Below are 17,678 nucleotides of genomic sequence, written 5' to 3' on the forward strand. Positions count from 1 at the left end.
GATTCAAGGAAAACAGACAGAGATTCTATCTCTCCCCCCTCCCGTCTCCCCCACCCATCCTGGTGAGTATCTCAATCCCCTGGAATAAAACAAGGGAACAAGAAAAAAAATCAATCAGGTTCTCTAAAAGAAATCTTTTAATAAAAGAAAGGAAAAAGTAAAGAATTATCTCTGTAACTTCAAGATGTAAATATACAGAGTCCTATAGCTTACAGACACCAGAAAGAGACTTTTCCCCCAGTACCAATACAAATCAAAATATTCCCAGCAACTACACATATAAAAGTTAACCAGCCAGATCCACAATTGCAAATAGAGTAAAACAATCAAAAAGCCTAAACCGCCTGTTTTTACTTACTATTTGAAAAGAAACTTAGAGAGCCTGTAGTAATGTCTGGTCTCTCTCAGACCCTCCGAGAGAAGAACACACAACGGACAAAGAACACACACAAAAGCTTCCCTCCACCCAAATTTAAAAGTATCTTGTCTTCTGATTGGTCTTCTGGTCAGGTGTCCAGTTCCCAGCTTGTAACCCTTTACAGGTAGAAGGGACATTAACCCTTAACAATCTGTTTATGATAGCCCCCTCCTACACTGCGAACCCCTCAGCCTCTGCGCAGAGCCCACAGCACCTCCCGAAGCCCAACTCCCTACCCCAGCTGGGTGAAAGTGAAGGTGGAAGAGAGCAAGTGACGGAGAAGGGGGGGATGAAGTGAGTGGGGTGGGGTTCTGAGGAAGGGGCGGGGCCTCAGGGAAGGGGTGAGGTAGATCCTGGGTGGCTCTTAAATTCAAAAAATGATCTTGGACATAAAAAGGTTGAAGACCACTGATCTACACCATATATCGTAGTCTGAAGAAGAGACCAAGCCTTTATATTAAAACCATTGACTGCATTTGTAAAGAAAGATAACAAGAAGGAAGATGCATCATCACTGACAATTATATCCAATGATATAAGATTGTATATGATACAATAATATATTATGAGTAGTTCTTGTCAGAATGTGCTTTAGGAATGTCGTATTGTAGATGTTAGAACAGTAGGACACCAAAATGCAAAAAAAGGTGAGCAAATGGGGAAGAGAGGTATGTGTTTATATTCAAGGAGTAAGTGTGAAAGAAGAAATAAAAATATATTGTAGTTGTAGGAACATAAGTAATCTACTTGGAATGCAGTACACAGAAACCTGTCACAGGACTATGAAAAATGGTGTTTACATTCTTATTGTTCATTTTTTCCCAGAATGTCATAATAAAATAGCAACACTGGGAAAATACATAATGAAAGTCTTAACACAATCTCCTCCTCTCCAATCTACGGTGCCAATCATCAATGTACAGAACTCTCACTGACATTCCATGTGTGGAACTTCCATTGACCGGTGGAGAAAATGAACAGAGATCCATAGTGTGGACTGGAGGGGCAGAGTCACTCTTTTCATATGGCATTTGCAATAGAAATAATTGTAAATATTCAATAGGTCAGACTAGGAGGTTATGAGAAGATTTAGATGAGGACACAAGAAACTCTCCACTCTTCCCACCAGAGGTATTTTCACATATAGACTTATTTAAACAGCATCCTCAAGGGCAAAAGCAATGAGTATGTTCTGCATAATTCTGAACTCAATGGTGAATTAAAAAAACCTGTCTGCAAAAATAGGAACCATGCTATGAATAATTATAAAAAGATAAGAAAAAACTATCTAATTCCACAGGGATTATTAATCTGCAAGACATTTAAAGTCTATTATGTCCCTGCAACAGGAATTTATACCCTAACTTGCCTGACATTTAGATGAGCAGTTGTAGGTTTAAGAGAGGGAACTAGCCCAATTACTGCTATCCAGGTTTAATCACTGCCAATGAGGAATATTTTCTGACAAACAATGCTTGAGATATCAGGTATCTAAAATCATTAAATAAAAGATAAAGGCCCACATTTTCAGAGGCCAAGATTCCCTTTTTGAAAGCATTTTGTACCCACATATTAGCAGTTTCTATATCTAACTTAGTACCTGTATGCAATTTTGACCACTAAGATTTGCAACTGCAATTCATTTGTGGAATTTTTTCTTCCCAGCACAATTAGTATTCTCAGGCTGGGAAGTGACCCTCAGGCTGGCTGAAAATTCACCCCTACAGGATTTCCATAAGAAATGAACATAAAACTTTAAAAAGTGACATACGATCATAAGCTGCTTTAGTAATTGCCTTTGCTGCATTCTTCTGAATATCAGGAATGGTAGACATTTCTGCAAATGAAAGCAGCTTTTTAAGACCTCCTGTCTGCTGAAGTAGTTGCATAGTATCCACATCCTCAAGACAATTTGCCACCACGGCAAGAGCTTCCACGTGAAGATCATTAAATTCCTAGTAAGAAAAATAAAAAGTCTTCTAATGAGGATTAAAATATCTTTAACTTTTCTACCTTCTAAGATAATTACTATAATTAATTACTGCACATTCTGGTACACAATGAAATCCATTGTGCATCTTTAAAAATATGTTGATGGACTCCACAACCTGTGTTAACATGGAGTTAAGTTTGGTTATAATTATGAAAAAAATGGAAAGACTCACATTGATTTCAATGGGCTTTGGATCAGGCCTTTAGAGAAAACTGGATATCTTAAGGTTTCAAAGAGTTTTACTATATAATTAAGCCTCACGATACTCCCACAAGGGAAAGAAGCATAATTATATTCATTTTACAGATGGTTAGAACTGAGGCAGTAGGTGCTCAAGTGACTTGTTCCAGATCCCAGAGCCAGAGCCACTGCTAGGCATAAGTAGACTAAGCAATTACTTAGGATGCCAAGCAGCTCAAGGGAGCCCCCATTGGCTTTTTTAGTATGTGATGCGGGGGGGCTTATTCCTGCTTAGCACCGCCAGTGGGATAGTATTACCTCTGCCTGGAGCAGTGGAGTATCCAAGTCAGGAATGGAACCTGGAATCATTGGTGTTTAGACTAAATTAAAGGAACAAGATTGGCTCTGAAACTATGCACTAGCACTGGATAAAATACAGAAAATGGAAAATGTCACATAAAATTAAGCCATGTGAATTCTTCTCCTATTTGAAATCCTTTGAAAAATGTACAGTAATGTCATTATAAAAAGAGTGTTAACAGAACCAAAATGATAAAACAATAAACACAGCATGAAAACTAGTGATTCTCCCTCTCATTCACCAGGTATAGCTGTAAAAAAAAAAAAGATTTTGCAACTACCACTTAGATGTGATGAGATCTTATTTTTATCTGAATAAGCTGACAGGATGAAAAACAAAAACAAATCTGCTTCCCAGATGATGGTTAATATGAGAGAAACATTTCCTTTACTTTATCAGCTCTCTGCATATTACTGATCAGTACCACAGCAATGACAAAAACTACCTAGGCTGCTGCTCTTCTTGGGCACCATTCTGCCATCCTTATGTTTAGTACCTCATTCATGAATGACCCATTAATGACACATACTACATTCAGTCTTTTCAAATTAATTATTACTACTCTGGTTACACAAAAGGGGGCAAAAAATTCAAAAGGCACATATTTATTTTGTTTATATTTTTCAAAGAAATAGCATTAACGAACATTTCTCTGGATTTGGTTTACTCTGTCAATTTGTCAGCTCTTACTTCCCACAACAACAAATTTAAAATGATGACATTCATTTCTTTAGTTGGATGCATGGATGAAGACTGGATACAGAATATCTGAAACACACTTTTTCAAGTTTACATTTATAGTTCATATTACAAATAAACTGTACCTTAGTTTCCAGTATCTTAAAAAGATGATCTAATCCTTGGTTTTCTCTCAGTATTATCCTGGTTTCTCTGTCATTGCTAATTACACCAAAGGTTTTGAGAGCTAACAATTGAACAACTGGATATTCAGATTTCAGCAGTTCCAGCAAGGCAGGAATTGCGTTTAGTTCACGAACTGCAGCACGGCTTTGAAAATCCTGCAGTGAAATACCAAACTGAGTAAGTATAATTGATAGCACAATTGTTGGCTTTATATAAAGAGCAAAGACACTCTGATTTCACATATATATTAATGAGCTAATATTTTGCAACTTTTAATTCGGAAGGTTTCATTCCATTTGGGCTAAAAATGGAAATTGAAATAAGTGTTCCACAAAACAATATTCAAAAGAGTCAAAAGAATTTTGCATTACTAAAGTATTAATTATAATGTGTAGTTATGGTTGAGGAGGCTGAAAATATTGATGCTTATCTCAGTCCATATATGGATTTTTTTGAAAAGTTTGGTGAAATTTAGTTTGATCATTTCAAGTTATCATAGTGACAAAAAAACTTTTTCACACTTTGAGGCACTTGTCTGGTTTCCTCTCTTAGGCTTCAATAACTGAAAACCTGGTTTTGTTTAATATTTCAGCCTTTGCATATATATCTAATCTATATCTATATTGCTCAATGAAGAGCGTATACTATACCATATTAAAATGGTACAGGAATAAAGTAGTTACAATCTGTTTATAATAGCATATTGCACCTGTGCAATGTGTAGTTTTCCTTATCAATTTAAGCAAGCACCTGGTGCAATTATCCAGATACACCCTGCAACAAAGTCAGGAAGATAGCAAGAGAGGAGAAACAGCAAAACATGATTCAGAATAAAGACTTGTTCTGATGCCCCAAAAGAGAGAGCCATGAATTTAATTCATTACTGAATTCATTTGCCTAGCCTCTGAAAAGAACTACTATACAACTGTGCCATTGTTTTGCTAAGCAACATATGAGTGACATTAGTGCTGATTGTGAAAGTAGTCAATTACAATACCTTCCTCCCATATGGAAAAAAAACTGACAACAGTTTTCATCTATATTTAGGAATAAGTTCAAAATCATTGCCGTGGACTTGTTTGTAAGAATAAGGCAAGATGCAATTTTAATCATCCTATCTGTGCAGTTTTAGATAGACAGACATTTCTGTAACCCTTAGTATGGGGATAAAGACTTGCCAAATGAAAAAGCAAGATTTTTATTTCAACAAACGTTTTTGGGTCTGATTCTGATCTTGCTCACACTGGTGCAAATCAAGAGTAACTGAGCTGAAGTCAAAAGAGCTATAGTAAAGTAAAACTATAGCTGAAACTGAGATGAGACTCAGACCCTTTGAAATTAAGTGATTCTTTAATAAATTGATAAATTCTAGATATTACAGGAATAGAGCCAGATATTTTAAAGTGATTAATCTCTAGAAAAGAAATAAAAATACAATGCTTATCTGCCTCTGTAATTACCTGTACGAGGTGATAGATGCATTCGACAGAGTTCTTCTTAACATCAGGATCAGGGCTACTTAGCAATCTGATAAGTGGTTCTAGTCCACCTTGCTCAAATATTTGCACTTTACTGGTATATTCAACTGCCATATGTGCTAGGCAAAGACTGGCAAACTCATGGACAACTATATCTTCTACAGGGTGAAAATAAAATTAGGTTTTGTTCAATAGAATATATGCGCATTCATCCATTGGGTTAAAATATTATTTGAAAGTCAATAAACATAGCTGTTAACCTTACCTTACATTGCTATAAATATGCTGTTCAATCTACATAACATATCTTAATGCTCAATAAATTACTGAATTGTGGCTATAAAAGCATTAGGTCAATCACTTATCTAATGTGTTATGACAAATCATAACTTACAAGAAAGCTTTTTATTAAATTGCCTAATCAGACAGTGAAAGTAAATTACTTTTGACAGTATTTTTTCACAAAGGAGCACTGCAGGTTACCTTCTGGCGCCAGCCGAGCTATGACTGAATTTGTGACATCTAGCTCTCTTAATAATTTTCTGACGTCATCTACAATGACAGAAAAATAAATATGAAGATTTTTGTGTGGTTAGATGGAAATAATGTAGAAATACAGCTGATGCACAGAATGAAAAGCAAGGTGAAAACTAAATGAGGTTGCTTAATGCTACTCCCTGATCCTGAGAAACTGACTTATGCCTTCTCTATACTTAAAAATTAGATTGACCTAGCTATGTTGCTCCGGACTGTGAAAAATTTTGTGCCCTGAGCACCATAGTCAGGTCATGTTAACCCCTGGTATAGATGGAACTAAGTCAACAGAAGACTTCTTCTGTCAACTTAGCTACCGTCTCTTAAAGAGCTGGATTAACTACATCACTGAAAAAACCCTCATTCAATGTGGGAAGCATCTACACTATGGTGCTACAGCAGCACAGCTGCAGTGTCATAGCTGTGCCACTGTAGAGGCTATAGTATAAATATCGCTATAGCTAGGAGAGATATATAACTTGGATCCTAGTGAGATGGTAATGGGCAGAGTGAACATATGACAGACGGAGCCTTGCAAATATCAAAGTGCATACAATTTTTAAAGAAGACATTCTTTATTGTTTTGATTTACAGATACATCCCCAAGATTCATGAAATACTCCATCAAAAGACGCAGGAAAAGGAGAGGCTACTCACCTTGTGCAGTAACTCAAGTTCTTCAAGATCTGTGTCCCTGTGGGTGTTCTGCTTTAGGTGACTCATTATCAGTAACCCTTTAAGAAGGTAGGCGTTTCGGAACAGAGTCTGAAGAAAGAACTGTTACCTACTGCATATGATCTTGCAGCGTGAACTCAAGCATAGTCATCAGAAAACATGTGAACTGAGGACCATGTTGCAGATCTGCAAATTTCAGCAACCAGAACATCTTTGAGTAGGGCTAGAGATGTAGACTGATCTAGTAGAGTCAGCAGTCATTCTTAGGGGAGGTGTAATCTCAGCGAAACCAAAACAGGCAATAATGCATCCATAGGTCCATTCAGAAAGCCTCTGAGTGGTAGGTCTTAGGGAGCACCTGTCTGCAATAGAAACACAGTTTAGGGGGCTTGCTGAATGGCATAGTTCTGTCCAACTAAAAGGCTAATGCCCTCTTAACATCTAATATATGAAAGGCAGACTAACGTGCAGACTGATGAGGCTTAGAAAAAAACCCTGGAACGTGAATAGTTTGGTTGATATGAAATTCAGAAGACACTTAAGGTAAAAACTGTAGCTGGGATCATAAAGATACCTTATTCTTAGAGAACAACGTGTAAGTAGGATCTGTCATTAGAGCCTCTCATCATCCCAATCCTTTGAGCAGAAGTAACAGTCATGAAAAAGGCCATCTTCATAGGCAGATGTATCAGTGAGCATGTAGCTAGTGGCTCAAAGGACTGTTCCATGAGACGATTAAGAATGAGGTTTAGATTCCAAAGTGGTGTAGGGACTCTAATCTGTGGAAAAAGACTGATAAATCCTTTTAGGAATCTCACTGTGGTCAGAGGAGCAAACACTGAGAAACCTTCTACTGGCACATGGAAAGCTGCTGTCACCGCTAAACCTTGACAGAACTCACAGAATGGCTTGAATTTTTCAATTCCAACAGGTAATCCAAGACTCAGGAAAGAGACGACTGGACAGGAGAAAGATGATGGTTACACGAAGATTATATCTTCTCCATTTCTTGTATGATGTCTTGTAGATTCCTTTCTGCTATTTAAAAGTACATTTTGTCCTTTGATGAGCAAGTGACTTCTAGTCCCAAGAACCATTCAGGAACCAAGCTTGCGATTTCAGAACATTCAGACTGGGGTGAAGCATCTGACCCACATTTTGAGACAACAGTTGCAGTTTGATCGGGAGCTGTCACAGAAAGCAAGTGGTGAGTTTGATCAGGTAAAGAAACCAAACTTATCTTGGCCAAGTTAGTGCAATCAAAATGACTTTGGCTTGGTCTTGCCTGATCTTAATAAGGACCTTTAAGAGCAATGGAGTTGGAGTATATGCATAAAAAGATGTTTTGTCCATGTAATGAGGAAAGCATCTCCTAGAGACTGGTACCCCATTGGAACAGAATTTCCTGCACTTTGTTTTGGCTACTGTGGCAAAATGATTGACTTCTGAAAATCCCCAAGCTAGGAATATTTTGTTGAGGACTCGAAATTCCAACTCCCATTTGTAATTTAAGGAGAAATGTCTGCTGAGGTTGTCCACCATGTTGTTTTGTATACCCAGGAAGTAAGAAGCCGAGATGACTATCTGATTGGCTGTGCACCAGTTCCAAAGTTTTACTGCTTTGGTGCAGAGTGAGGGGGAAACGCACTCTGTCCTGGTGATTCATATAATACATGCATGCTATGTTGTCTGTCATGATCTTGATGGACTTGTCTTTTAATAGGGGAAGAAAGTGGAGGCAAGCATTTCTGATCACTCTTAACTTCAACAGATTGATGTGCAAGCACTGTTCCTATTCTGACCATTTGCCTGGGTCTGCGTGAGGACCCAAATGTGTTCCCCATTCCAAGAGGGAAGTGTCCAATGTTATTATGACTGTTGGGGAATTCTGGTTGAACAGGATTCCTGCACAAACCAGTGAATGACTGTAGGACCTGGCTGGATACAGACACCTTCTTGTTCAAGCTATGTTTGTTGGGTACATAAACTATCCTGAGCCACCCCTGGAGACATGAAAGATGCAACCTGATGTTTTGGGTCACAAAAACTCAAGTTTCCATGTGTCCCAGTAGTTGCAGACATGCCCTTGCTGGAACCTGAGGGCTGAGCTGCATTTTTGGAATAAAGTCCTTCAAAGCAAAGAACCTGTCAAGAGGGAGATAAGCTCTGCCTGTTACTGAATCTGGAAACATTCCAAAAACAATTGTTGTGTAGGTGTCAATATTGATTTCTCAAGATTTATATGCAGACCTAGACTTTGGAATAGTGAAGTTGTTGTTTGAGCTGCTGACCAAACCTCTGATATGATTGACCCTTGAGGAGCCAGTTTTGAGGTAGGGAAAAACAGTTATTCCTGAACAACATGGTATGACCACCATGATTTTTAAGAAAGCTCGTGGGGCAGATGACAAGCCAAAGGGTAGGACATAGTACTGGTAATGATTGTGATTGAATGTGAAATGAAGAAATCTTTTGTGAGAGGGGTGAAACTCTATTTGAAAATAGGCATCTTTGAGATCAAGGATCGCAAACCAGTTCCCTAATTCCAGGGAGGGAATTATAGCTGTTAGGGAAGCCATACTGAATTTAAGATGTCAATATGCTTGTTCAATTGTCTGATATCTAATAACGGTCTCCAACCCCCATTATTCTTGAGTATCAGAAAATATCTTGAATAGAATCCTTTTCTTCTGTATTGAGGTGGGACTGGTTCTATGGCTCCTAGAAGCAATGAGATCTTCTGTCTCAGCAATTGATAGTGAGAGGGGTCCCTGAAGAGGGCCAGGGGTTGGAAGGACAGGATGGAGATAATTTGGATAGTATAAACCAAAGTAATGGCCTCCAATACCCATTTGTCTGACGTTATAGTCCCTCATGCTTCCTGAAAAAGACAGAGGAAGTGTCCGAATTGAGGAAGGGGGTTGTATCATGCAGCTGAAAAAACCTGGTCATTGGGTGGTTTGGACTCTCAGCCAAACCATCTAAACTGGTGTTTGGACAATGTTGAAGGTTGGCATGAAGCAGTAAAGGTAGTTCTAGGCTTTTTCTTTGAAAATCTCAGGCTCTTACCAGTGGTATTGGTGGACTACAGAAGGCGAAAAATTGAGCAGGGCAAGATATTTGTGCTAACTGAGACCTGCTAAATGTTCTCTCATTTGCAAGCTGCTCCAGAATCCTTTAGGATATGAAGCGAGTCATTCGTGAAGTCTTCAAAAAGCTTGTGGCCATCGAAAGATAAATCTTCACTGGTCGATTGAACCTCCTGTGGAAACTCAGACAACTGAAGCCAGGAAGCTCACACCATTGCTATGGAGGTGGAAATAGACCTGGCTGCAGTATCTGCCACATTGAGTGAAGACTTCAGTGAAGTTTTTGCTAAGCTGACCCTCCTTTATTATGGCTCTGAACTGTTCTTGATGTTCCTGTGGTAAATGGTCAATAGAAGCATTAAGCTTCTGTAGTTCAGATAGACATATTTTGACATCAGCGCCTGGTGGTTAGCTATCCTAAACTGAACATTTCTGGTCCTTATCATAAGGGGTAGGTTTTTGGGTATGTTGCCTTCCCCTTTCATTGACTGGATTCAGACTAAATAATTTGGTGCTGGATAAGAAAATAAAAACTCAGAATCTCTGGCTGAGACATAATATTTTTTTATCAGCCCTCTTGCATAGGGAGGGAGGCATTGCTGTAATTTGCCAGATGAACCTTGCTGGCTCAAGGAGAGCTTCATTAATTGGCATACCACCCATGCTGCGATAGAGGTGTGTGATATGTTCAGAAGCTTGTGATGGGAATCCAGGACTTCTTCCAGGGGAATTTGCAGAGTGTCAGTAACCTACTTCATCTGGGATTGTCTCATCAGCTGATGATGGTGGTGGTGGCATTACTGCCTCATTTGGTGATGACAGGGGGTAACCTCGTCTGCCCTTGCCTCTTGCTCCTCAAAGGTATCCCTGGGCTCAGAATGGGGAGGAGGGATGGATGGTACCAGGAAAAAGTCTTCTGTGTTCCCTGTGAAACTGAGTTTAGGTCCCTCAAAATTGCAAGGGGATCCCAGTAAGGCAAATAAGGAAGACCATAAGGCATGGGGGGAGGTATCCAACACTGGTTATCCCAAATGTTGGAAGGCAGGGGTCTGGTGTCCTGCCTTTGTTACATCTGTAACAGAGAATAACATCTCCTGGACTAAATCGGAGAGCCTCGAACAGTAAGTTCAGAATCTGAGTCAGAATGCTCCTCTATATATTGTATCTGTGGTGACATCCTCTTCTCATGGGTAGTGGAAGATGAAGAAGAGGTAGATCTCATGGAAACATGAGCAGGCCATGACCCCGTCAACTTTGCTACTGAGAGATGTCCAGAGGTTGCAAGGAGTGGAGATTTGAGTTCATTCAGTACCAAATGGTTTTTCGGGTACTGGAATTCCTGCAGTACTGGCAGCACAACAGAACTCAATACCAACCCCAATGATGTTGTAGAAGCTGTTGTGCGAGGCACTGACATCTGTACCAAGGGGGCTGAGGATTCCATTGAAGCCAGTCTCTTGGTAATAATCTTCGGTACTGAGCCCTTTACTCCTGAGGAATGGAACTTAGTTGAATTCTTAGAATTCTTCACGGTACCTGAAGTACTCAGAGCCTCACTAGCACTCCTCTGGGGGTCTGAGGTTTCCAGTGACCAGATCTTCTTTGATGAGGAACTCTGTTCTGCTCCTCTTCTCCCTTCCTTATACTTTGAGTAGGAAGCTCTCAGTGTCACAGTTATAGGCACCTCTCTCATAAAGAGTGTTGGAGACTGCAGGTTTGATGCCTTCTTCCCCTTGGAAGCTCTGGTGACCATGATCTTGATGACGGGAACTGACAGAAGCGGAGGATCCCTGTACTGGGGGGTTCTCTGCCCCTTGTTCAGCAGCCAATCTCCAGGCTTGCTCCATCTTTAACAGCCTATACTTTATTTCCCTGTTCTTCTGGGATCTTCCTTTAAAAGAAGAGCAGATCTTACACTTGCTGGGAACGTGAGAGTCTTCCAAACAACGAATGCATTGGGAGTGCCTGTCACTAAAAGGAATTGCTTCTTGACAAGAAAGGCACCTTTCAAAAGTCTGGGGAGCCTGATATCCCTGAAAGGAGAAAATTTGTTCAAGCCTCTCCATAGAGGAAAAAGAAAAAAACAAATTTTTTGAAGAAAAGAACAAGGGAGATCAAATGTTCCTACAACTGTAAGCTACTAAACCTGCTACTATAGGGACTAATTGTAGAAGCTAAAACACTAATACAGGATGGAAGAGGTGCACAATAAACTGACACATGCTAGACTCCATCTCTGGCCGAAGATAGTGGAGAAGAACTGAGGGCAGTTAATCCATGAATCCCTATACTACGCGCACATGCAGAATTCATGTCGTCCACAGGCATCCTTGCTTCCTGCAGAAAATGACTTTCTGATGGGGAAGCAAAGGGAAACCGCAACAGCAGTCACACACTCCTCCCCAGCAGTGTGGGCATGTCATTTTGGGCACCCAGAGCAGCCAGTGGAGAGATAAATCACTGCAGAGGGTGAGAGGGGAGGGAAGTGGGCCTGGAGATGCTCCAGCCACTGGCTCCTACCCTGCGCCAGGCTCAGCTCCTTTTCCCCTGCAAGAAATGTCCAGGACTAGGTCAGACCTACCTCCAGAAACCTCCTCCAGCTGCAGGAAGCTCTGCATATCCCCCTGCTTACTGCCCGCATTGCTCCTCAGCCACCATGGGCAGGGTAACTGTACGAGGAGCTGTTCCTCTGTCCACCCAACCCCTAAGCACCCGGACCTGCCACACCTAAGCCCCAGTGCTGAGCTCACCCCTCCACACCCCTAATCTCCACCCTGCCAAGCCCCACCCCCTTGCATCCAGACCCCCTCTGAGCCCTTCCCCCATTTACCAAGAACCCCGCCCCCCACTGGCTGCCGGCACCCAAAGTGTCCCATACAGAATCCTCTCACCCCACGCCTGGATCTCCCCACACTAAGCCCCTCCACACTTGAATCCTGCTGAGCTGAGCCTGCTTGTCCCACACCTGGATCAGGGGCCAGAGCTGGGTGTGCATGCAAGATTCTGTCCCTCTCACTTGCTATCTTGGTGCACCTGATGTGGAGGGGCAGGACACTAGGGTGTTTCTGGGACAGGCCTGGCCCTTGCACTGTGTCAGGATTGGGTGCAGCCTCACCGCCAATTCCATATTTTGAGGAGGGCTGCAGTGTGATCTCCCACCTCCATGCAGCCAGTGGCCTGTGTTCCCCACTGCCATGCTGGAGCCTGCACATTTATTAGTGACAAATAAAATATGCAGAATTTTAAAATATGGTGTGCAGAATTTTTTTTTGCGCAGAATTCCATCAGGAGTACTATACAGCCTCTGTACAGGGCAAGAGGATGTGTAGGGTGCATGAGCGGGCCAATCAGGCACTGCTATCAAAAATCTCCAATCAAAGGTGCAGGGGTACATGCATACTTAATGTGGAGCATCCACAGGCACACTGATCAAAGAATACTTGCTTCTGACAAGTTATTCAACTTACTAGTTATTGCAAAGATTTAGGCAGCAGACACCCAAACCTAACCTTTGGAATAAACAACAATTTGTTGTTTGGCAAGGATTAAGGATTTTTTTATTGCCCTAAAATAATCTTTGAAGAATTTGTTTTTCAAAGTAATCATTTTCTAATTTCCTGATGACAGAGCACACATAGCAAATTCCATATCTGATTCTCAAAAAATGTAATTTTTATGGGTTCTGTAAAAACTATGACAAAGACATTTTGAGAGAGACTTTTAAAAGACATTATTGTTGACCATTTGCTTAGCATAAACACAGCCAACAGGAGACACAGATTCAAGAGCTGACTTGAGACACTTACTCTTTGAGACAGTCGATACCATAATATTATGATGCTGTGTTGCAGCCTATCAACATGTCACAGTGTTCATGTTTGTACTGGAGGAGAAACAGTTAGAGGTGAACCTCCATAAAGGGAAAGGACCTAGATGTTTACAGGGGCAGATTCTTCAGACCCAGCCTTAAGGCAATTGTTGGTGCACCAGAAATGGGAATGTGTTCCAAAAATAAGGGGCAGTATGGAAGAAGGCATGATGATGAAAAGGGGAACAGCTTACAATGGGAGTCAGTGAGAAAGAAGCTTGCTACGGAGCAAAAGAGCCAAGAGGAAGAGTAGGAAGAAACCAAAGCAGAAATGTAAGCAGGTGGGGAGCTGTGCAGTACCTTGAATGTCAGAACCAGAAGCTAGAACTTGGTATGGAAAGCAGAGGGCAGACAGTGAAAAGATTTAAATAGGGCATGACAGGAAACAAAGTTGGTCAGGTTACTTACAAATAGGGTGACCAGATGTCCCGATTTTATAGGTGCTGATTCTGGGGTCTTTTCTTTTTATACAGGCTCCTAAACCCCCCACCCCATCCCGATTTTTCACATTTGCTGTCTGGTCATTCTACTTACAAAAAAGTGACATTGTCTGTGATACTAGCAGGATGAAAACTTATAAGGGACTGTAAAAATACTATTTACTTATATCTTCTTCATTTTCTTAGATAACTTATTTAACCATAGCTTTTGCTGGGGATGGTAAGCAGTAGCTAATTCTTTTTCTTCTACTTTCTATAAAAGGGAAGTTATCAAGCCTTTCTAGACATGCTAGAATTCCAGTAGCTAGCCATTGGAATTTAGACCTAATTATCACATCAGTATTAAGTTATTTGGGTTGAAATGCATTTCTGGTCTAACTATATCCCAGGCAATTGAGTTACACCAGAGATAAATTTGGTCCTTTGTGGCTTTTTTTTTAGTGTAGGTATTTTTCATATTAGCAAAGAAACAAATGTTAGTAGGATGTTTTAATTTGTATCCCAGTTTCCTTTCACGCCACCTATATCTGCATCAATTGTATTTCTACAAAATGCAATTTAATGACAAAAATTAAAAACTGAAGACTCTTACTATTAGAAGCCATGATCCCAAATACCATGATGGCATTTCTGCGCACAAGTGGGTCTTCATGTGAGACTAGTTTAAATAAAGGCTCCACAGCTCCAAGACTAAGGAGGGTCACTTTGTTTTCATCACCTAAACAGTAATTAGGTTTAAATTCCTATATGAATTATTGAAAATACCTTAGACCAGAATGCAACAAAAAGCAATTAATACTAATGCAATATACATACATATAAATATAAGGTATTATTGATATCAATGTCTTTATTGGATTACAGAATATATTTCAAATAGTACCAAAATGATCTAAAATAAAGCAGTCTAACATAACACTGTCATTAAAATTCTTTGATGGAATTATAGCCCTAAACACTGCAGTATTAAACATAATAGACCACATGTAAATAAAAAAATGTATGGTTCACATAGATGTGATGTCACATCCAGGTCTGGATTAAAGCATAGGCACTAAAGGCCCAGGTCTAAGACCTCAGCTCTTGGAGTCATATGATCACCTCAGACTCCTTATGAAAATATAAAATAAGTTTCTAGCCCATATGATTGTGAAGAAAAGTTTGAAAACATGAACCAAGTGTAACTGCTTGTCTTCAGAGAGCCTGAAACAACAGCTCTGAAAGTTGTGCACTGCCCTATGCATCTCAATGGGGTGTTGATCCAAGGTGCACTAGGCTGAAGGGATACCACCAACACCAACCTAACAAAAGAGCAAGGAACAAGCAAGATCCATGTTATTAACCTAGGGGTTCCCAAAGTTTTGCTGGCATGACCCCACTTTAATGAAGTTTTTCCTGCTGGAACCCCAGACAGCATGGAGGACACCATTTTGAAGAGCAAACTGACGTTCTCTGTACAGTATGACCATACACACTCCATACATATGAACTCACATTGTGCAGAGGACCACATTTTGTAAAGCAAAATGGTGTCCTCCATGCGTCATGACCGTGCAAGCCCCGTACGTGCAAGGTCATACTATGTGGAGCAAAATGACGTCCTCTGCACAGTAGTGATTGCCGTGACCCCATCTGTTGATAGCAATCTGTATGGAGAGTACTGCTCAGTCCCTGCAGCCTCCAAAGGCAATATACTCAGTCACTCTGGGGGGATGGAACATGCACAGTCCAATCACACAGAAGAGCCATGCACAGATGGGCTTGCTCAATACAAAGAATCATTTTACAATTCAGCAGACAAGTTGTATAATATCTCGACTGGGCATGTGCAAACTGAGGTTTTTCAAGGCTCATTCATATCTTGTCGAATTTGGGTGATTTTTCACAGAAATAGCAAAGCCACATTCCTGACATTAGAGCAAACTCACTTCCCTCAATCAAATTTCAAGTCCTTGTTCCAAAACAGGAAGGTGCTACAACTTCACCAAAAAACTATACAACCAGTATGTTAATTAGTCAAAACAATATATTTTCTCTTAATATAGCTCTTGGAAATGCCTTTTGGAAAGTTCCAGCAAAAATAAGATTCAGCCTGAGACAGCCATCTAGCATGGAAAAGTTCAGCCCAAGTGGTTAAAGTCTGGGAAAGTTATAAAAACTGAAAACCAAGTCTTATAATGGGAAGCGCTGGGCAAGCTTAACAAATCCATTTCTGGAAAAGCCACAAACAGAATGAGCCATTGGGTAGTTTTGCATGGCAGAATAACAGTATCAAAGCATCTGAGATGGGAGTGGGCACCATCAGGGAACATGGCCCTGGGAATGTTAGCTGCAGAGAAGGTGAAAGTAACCTGGGGAGTCAAATTCTTGTACAATATGCAGGCCTGTGGTATAATACAAATAAATAACCACATTAATTGCTTCCTAATTGAAACTGAGAATTCAAACCTTCATTTAAAAATGGTTGTCAAATGTGAATCAAATGGAAACAGATGTACTGGCATTTGCCTGTGTCTGCAGATAGACTAAAACAACAGCTCTGAGGTAGACTGTCACAGCCCTTAGTTGGCTGCACAGAAGAAGAGGGGAGTAAAGCCCGCCCTTTCTCCTCTTTGTAGCCTTGCTTAGATTATGCCTCTGGCCACAGGGGACAGTGTAGGGACTGCTTATCTAACCATCCCCACTTAGAGGAGATGGGCAGGGAGGGAGGGGAGAGTGCTCTGTCCCTACTGTGTGCTGTCCAGAGTAGCTGACCAGGCACACAATGAGGAGACAGCTGCTCCATTAAAAGGCATGAAATAACTTACTCTACTGCAAGCAAGTGGGAGCAGAGAAGGAATTGTTCTTGGGGCAGCCCCACCACACACCAGGGGTATGTCTTCACTCAAGGAGTAACTCCTGTTATCAGCACTCAAGTTACTCATCTCAAGTTAGCCTAGTTCAAGTGAGAGCAGCCACACTGTGAAGTAACACTCAAGCTGCTGTGTTTGCACTGCTGCTGTACTCACTCATGTGTGGTGCTAAGACTACTGGGAGCACAGCCTGTGGTTCTTAGCACTGGAGTAAGCTGAGATGCTCCATCAATTATTTCCCAGCAAATTGTGGAAGAACTTGTCTGTCCCTTCAGGGCACATGGGCCAAGGGGACAGGACTATGGGATGGCACTAGAGGACGAGCAGCACTTGTGGAGCTAGCCTGTGTCCACACTGCAGAGTTGTCATGTTAGCAGCTGGTGAACTGCGCTTACTCAGGTTTTAGCCTATACTCCCTCTAGCCAACTCAAATTAACGGCACCAGTGAACCATTTTTTGTGTGTGGATTGGACTGAAGTTATTACCTGAGTTAACTCTGCAGTGAAGACAAGTCCCACTACCTAGAATATGTCTCCACTGCTATCGGGGGTCTGACTGCAGCTCCGGTAAGCATACGTGCACTAGCTTTAATCTAGCTAGTGCGGCTAAAACAGTGCACATGCAATGTCATGGACCATGACGTGGGCTAGAAAAGTGAGCATGTACCTAGGTTTCTAGGTGGGCTTGTACAGCCTATGCTGCATCTTCACTGCTATTTTTAGCTGTGCTGGACAGATTAACGCTCACACAAATATGCCTACCTGAACCGTAATGACATCTCCAACTGCAGTGTAGACACACCCCTATTCAGGGCTGATTGCAAAAGTACACTAGCCCACTGCGGCATCAGCAGAATATTCACATTAACTATTTAATAGGTTATTAATTTAGCAGAAACAACAAACTAATATGTTTGTCATTTTTGG

At 40.9% G+C, this 17,678-nt stretch overlaps 1 protein-coding gene across 2 annotated transcripts in view; it reads right to left on the reverse strand.

Moving 5' to 3' along the window:
- ARMC3 (armadillo repeat containing 3) overlaps nucleotides 1–17,678 on the reverse strand; it is a 91,627-nt gene that overhangs the window by 46,996 nt on the left and 26,953 nt on the right. For both annotated transcript variants that reach the window (XM_050937372.1, XM_050937373.1), the window contains 5 exons: nucleotides 14,493–14,618; nucleotides 5,778–5,846; nucleotides 5,277–5,452; nucleotides 3,777–3,971; nucleotides 2,190–2,373 (listed from right to left, as the gene is read on the reverse strand). In XM_050937372.1, the coding sequence (XP_050793329.1) occupies nucleotides 2,190–2,373; nucleotides 3,777–3,971; nucleotides 5,277–5,452; nucleotides 5,778–5,846; nucleotides 14,493–14,618 (750 nt within the window). The remainder of the gene's footprint in view (nucleotides 1–2,189; nucleotides 2,374–3,776; nucleotides 3,972–5,276; nucleotides 5,453–5,777; nucleotides 5,847–14,492; nucleotides 14,619–17,678) is intronic.

Source organism: Gopherus flavomarginatus, chromosome 2 (assembly GCF_025201925.1).
Source record: "Gopherus flavomarginatus isolate rGopFla2 chromosome 2, rGopFla2.mat.asm, whole genome shotgun sequence".
NCBI lineage: Eukaryota > Metazoa > Chordata > Testudines > Testudinidae > Gopherus > Gopherus flavomarginatus.